The following is a 3,695-nucleotide window of genomic DNA, read 5'->3' on the forward strand; positions in this document are numbered from 1 at the left end:
CCCTGTTCTTAATACGTGTTTGTAAATCATGTCCCGCTTGCCGTTGTATGTCAAACACCAGTACTCCTGCCAAATCGTCTCCCTCTGCTCCTGGGAAATGCTGCCAGTACATTTTTTCTTACATGCCTCACAACAGGGTTCACGAATCGGCTGTGGTTTGGTTTTTTGCTTCTTTGGAGCAGGTTCGTCAGACGCATCCTCAGGAACTCCCCCAACAGGATTTGCAGAGGCTACTCGAATATCAGCCTCTTTATCGTTTCCATTGACCTTCTCAACATCTTGCTGGTGGTTAGAGTTATCAGCTTCATCTTTGTTAGCGTCGTCGTCTACTGAGGTATGGTGCTGTGAGTTGAGGGCAGGCGTTACATCAGGTATCAAGTCACTACTCTTAATAGGGCCTGGAATGAGCACTTCAAATAACGTTTGGTCAGAAGTGGCTGGGATTTTGAAGTAGGAAGTCTTTACTGTAGGTATGTCAGTATCAGGTTCGTTTGGATCGAACTGTATCACATATGTTTTATGGCCACTACCTTCTTGCATATCACTTGAATTAGCTTCTTCAACATCACCCTGCATTGTTGCAAACAAGGCAGAAGCTGTAGGTATCTCTGTGTGTGTCATTTTTGGAACATGAGCGTCTTCCTCTAAAATTAAAACAAAACACTAATTAAATATACTAGTAATTAAGGTGTTGATGCAAGGAATAATTTTGGGGTTGGTGCTTTGAGAAATAGTTAATGTGTTTAATATAATATAGATGGTGTTTATTTCAATTGCTGTTTTCATTCGATTAGCGTCAGAAATTGCTCTCAAAAGAATACACTGACCCTTTAATGGGAGGGGTAAAATGAAACAAATTCAAACTGAAATAAAATGTCAATTGAATATGACTATGCCCTTCTCTTTTTAAGAGTACCTATATATGACTGCAAGTCTTTAACTATAAGAGAAAGGGCGCCCACTACTGGCTTAAACCCACAACACTGTTTATAATGTTGTGTTGCTGTCATGATCTAAATGTGTAATCAAAGTTTTTAAGACTTCAAAACTACCTACCTTCGTGATAACGACTTTTGTCTTGATTTTTCTCTTGATTATTCTTGATGGCCATTTTGAGTATAATTTTTCCACGGGAACATGCCATGCTTCTTTCTGATTTCCGAACAACACACAACACACAATTGAGCAGCAAAGAACACACTAATTTATACTTTTAATAAGAAAGCTAATAGCGATCTAAATTACCCCTGGGCTAGTCCAAGACTACATTGTAACACATTGTAACACATGTCAAGACAGTCTTAAGTCAGTTACTGTATAATACACATGATAAGACTGTCTTGACATGTGTAACAAAGTATTTACTCATTCATCAGTACAGTGACTGTTGTAATGTTAAATGCACTGCACTCAAAGCATGTGTTACAGAGCAAGACTGCAGTAACTGAAGGCATCATAACATCATACAGGGCAAGACTGCAGTAAGTACCGATACTGCAGTTTTCCCTTGTTTTGTTAACTAGTTTGCAGATACTGCATATCATATACACTGTTTTCACAGTGAAAGCATGGTGTTAAGGAATTTATAACTAGCTCATAGGATAACCATTTTCGTCCTAAAGCCAATAGATCCCGTATCTCAATTTCGAAAAATTTGCAGATACTGCACTCTTCCATTGTAGGGCAGTGTAGAGCACAATAAAGTGTGCACAATAAAGTTGTGCCAGCCTGCTAGGACGCAGATGGGATTAGTTGGAAAAACAATGCTTGATTTAGGCTGCTGATTTCCTTTGACTGGCTTCATTTGATTGGTAGGTATAAATATCCTGGTGAATGGTGTTTTCTGTCACTAGCAAAATGGATCTAGAGGAGACTTTCAGGCGTTCGCTGTACACGAGTTATGGAGAGAATAAGTGTATCTTGCTACCTGAGGACAAATACATTAAGACTGTTGGCGAGTTGCTGGAAGCCACCCAGGCACCCAAGAAATCACTGCATCAGTTTTACTTGCTTAAGAAATATGAACTACTGCAGTGTGGGGACGTTCAAAAGCTCATCAGAAAGAAGCCAAACCAGGAACATCCTCTGTACTTCGCTACCATCGAGGAGACCTTTGACATCATCAAGCGCGCCCACATCGCTACTGGTCATGGAGGACGAGACAAGATGATCAAGGAGATCAACAAGAAGTACGCCAACATCACCCAGGATGCTATTACCTTGTTCAAGTCCATGTGCAGCGAGTGCCAGAGAAAATGGAAATGGACAATTACCAAGGGAATTATCGTCAAACCAATCCTGTCTAAGGACTTCAGTTCCAGAGCGCAAGTTGACCTCATCGACATGCAGTCTATGTGCCAAGGTCAACACAAATGGATCATGATGTACCAAGACCATCTTACCAAGTTCTGCATTCTGTGTCCTTTCACTTCTAAGCGTGCATCGGAAGTAGCTTATCAGTTGCTACCTTCTCCTGGGAGCCCCTTCAATACTACAAAGTGACAACAGGTCCGAATTCACAGCGCAAGTTATCACTGAGTTGAAGCAGATGTGGCCTGACCTCGTCATCGTTCATGGGAAGCCGAGACACCCCCAGAGTCAGGGTTCAGTGGAAAGAGCCAACTGCGACATAAAAGACATGTTGATTGCATGGATGAGTGACAATGACACACGGGACTGGACTGTTGGACTCAAGTTTGTGCAATTTCAAAAGAACTCGAGCCATCACACTGGAATCAAGCGTTCTCCCTTTGCTGCTCTGTTTCGTGCCGATGCGAAGGTAGGATTGACATCATCCAGCCTCCCCCAAGATGTCATTGCAAGGTTGCAAACTGAAGACGACCTCCTGTCTGCAGTATCCCATCCAAACCCAGTGGAGCAATCCAGCGAGGAAGCAGAACCTGTACCAGTTTCACCCATCTCTGTACGTCAGGAGGAAATTAGGCTGCAGAGAGAGAGAGAGAGTGCCAGAGATGCCCAGTTCCAGCAGGCAGAGAAACCAATTCGATGTGTGTGCTACGACCGTGTATTCACCCTATGATGTCTGTACAGATAAGGACATTTCCCTGCGTCAAGCTGTGCAACTGGAATCAAGATGCGGTGGACAAGGTTTCACAAGATGTAACTGTGCTGGAAGTAAGAGGTATCAGACAAATCGATGTAAATGCTTCAAAGCCAGATTAGTGTGCAATTCCCGCTGCCATTCCAACCTGCCATGCATAAACAAGAACTGTTGTTGATGAGATCTTTGACTACAGTGATCAATAGACTTGTTTTGAACTGAGAACTTTGACTGCATTGATCAATAGATTTGTTTTGAACTGAGAACTTTGACTACATTGATCAATAGAATTGTTTTGAACTGAGAACTTTGACTACATTGATCAATAGACTTATTTTTAATTGAAAACTTGGACTACATTGATCAAAAGATCGTGTTTGTTCTGCAGTAGTGTATGTGTTGTGTGTTGCAAATGGTATGTGTTTTGAGCCAATAAAGATTGCCAGCATATTATTGTTTATAGTTATTCATTCAGTCAAATAACAACCTTGTCAATACCATTCTGCACGTTTCAGTTAATCTGTATAAATTAGTGAAGTATATTTCAGGTAATATGTATATTACCTGATTTTTTCAGCTAATATACATATTACCTGAGTAAAACAGGTAATATACATATTAGCTGAAAAAATCA

At 41.0% G+C, this 3,695-nt stretch overlaps 1 protein-coding gene across 1 annotated transcript; it reads left to right on the plus strand.

Annotated features, from left to right (window-relative positions):
* The first annotated feature begins 1,857 nt into the window (after window positions 1-1,857).
* LOC121389295 (KRAB-A domain-containing protein 2-like) lies at window positions 1,858-2,502 on the plus strand. The gene has a single exon (XM_041520892.1). It carries the CDS (start codon window positions 1,858-1,860, stop codon window positions 2,500-2,502), a length of 645 nt encoding a protein of 214 aa, XP_041376826.1.
* Window positions 2,503-3,695: the final 1,193 nt, after the last annotated feature.

Source organism: Gigantopelta aegis, chromosome 14 (assembly GCF_016097555.1).
Source record: "Gigantopelta aegis isolate Gae_Host chromosome 14, Gae_host_genome, whole genome shotgun sequence".
Lineage (NCBI taxonomy): Eukaryota > Metazoa > Mollusca > Gastropoda > Neomphalida > Peltospiridae > Gigantopelta > Gigantopelta aegis.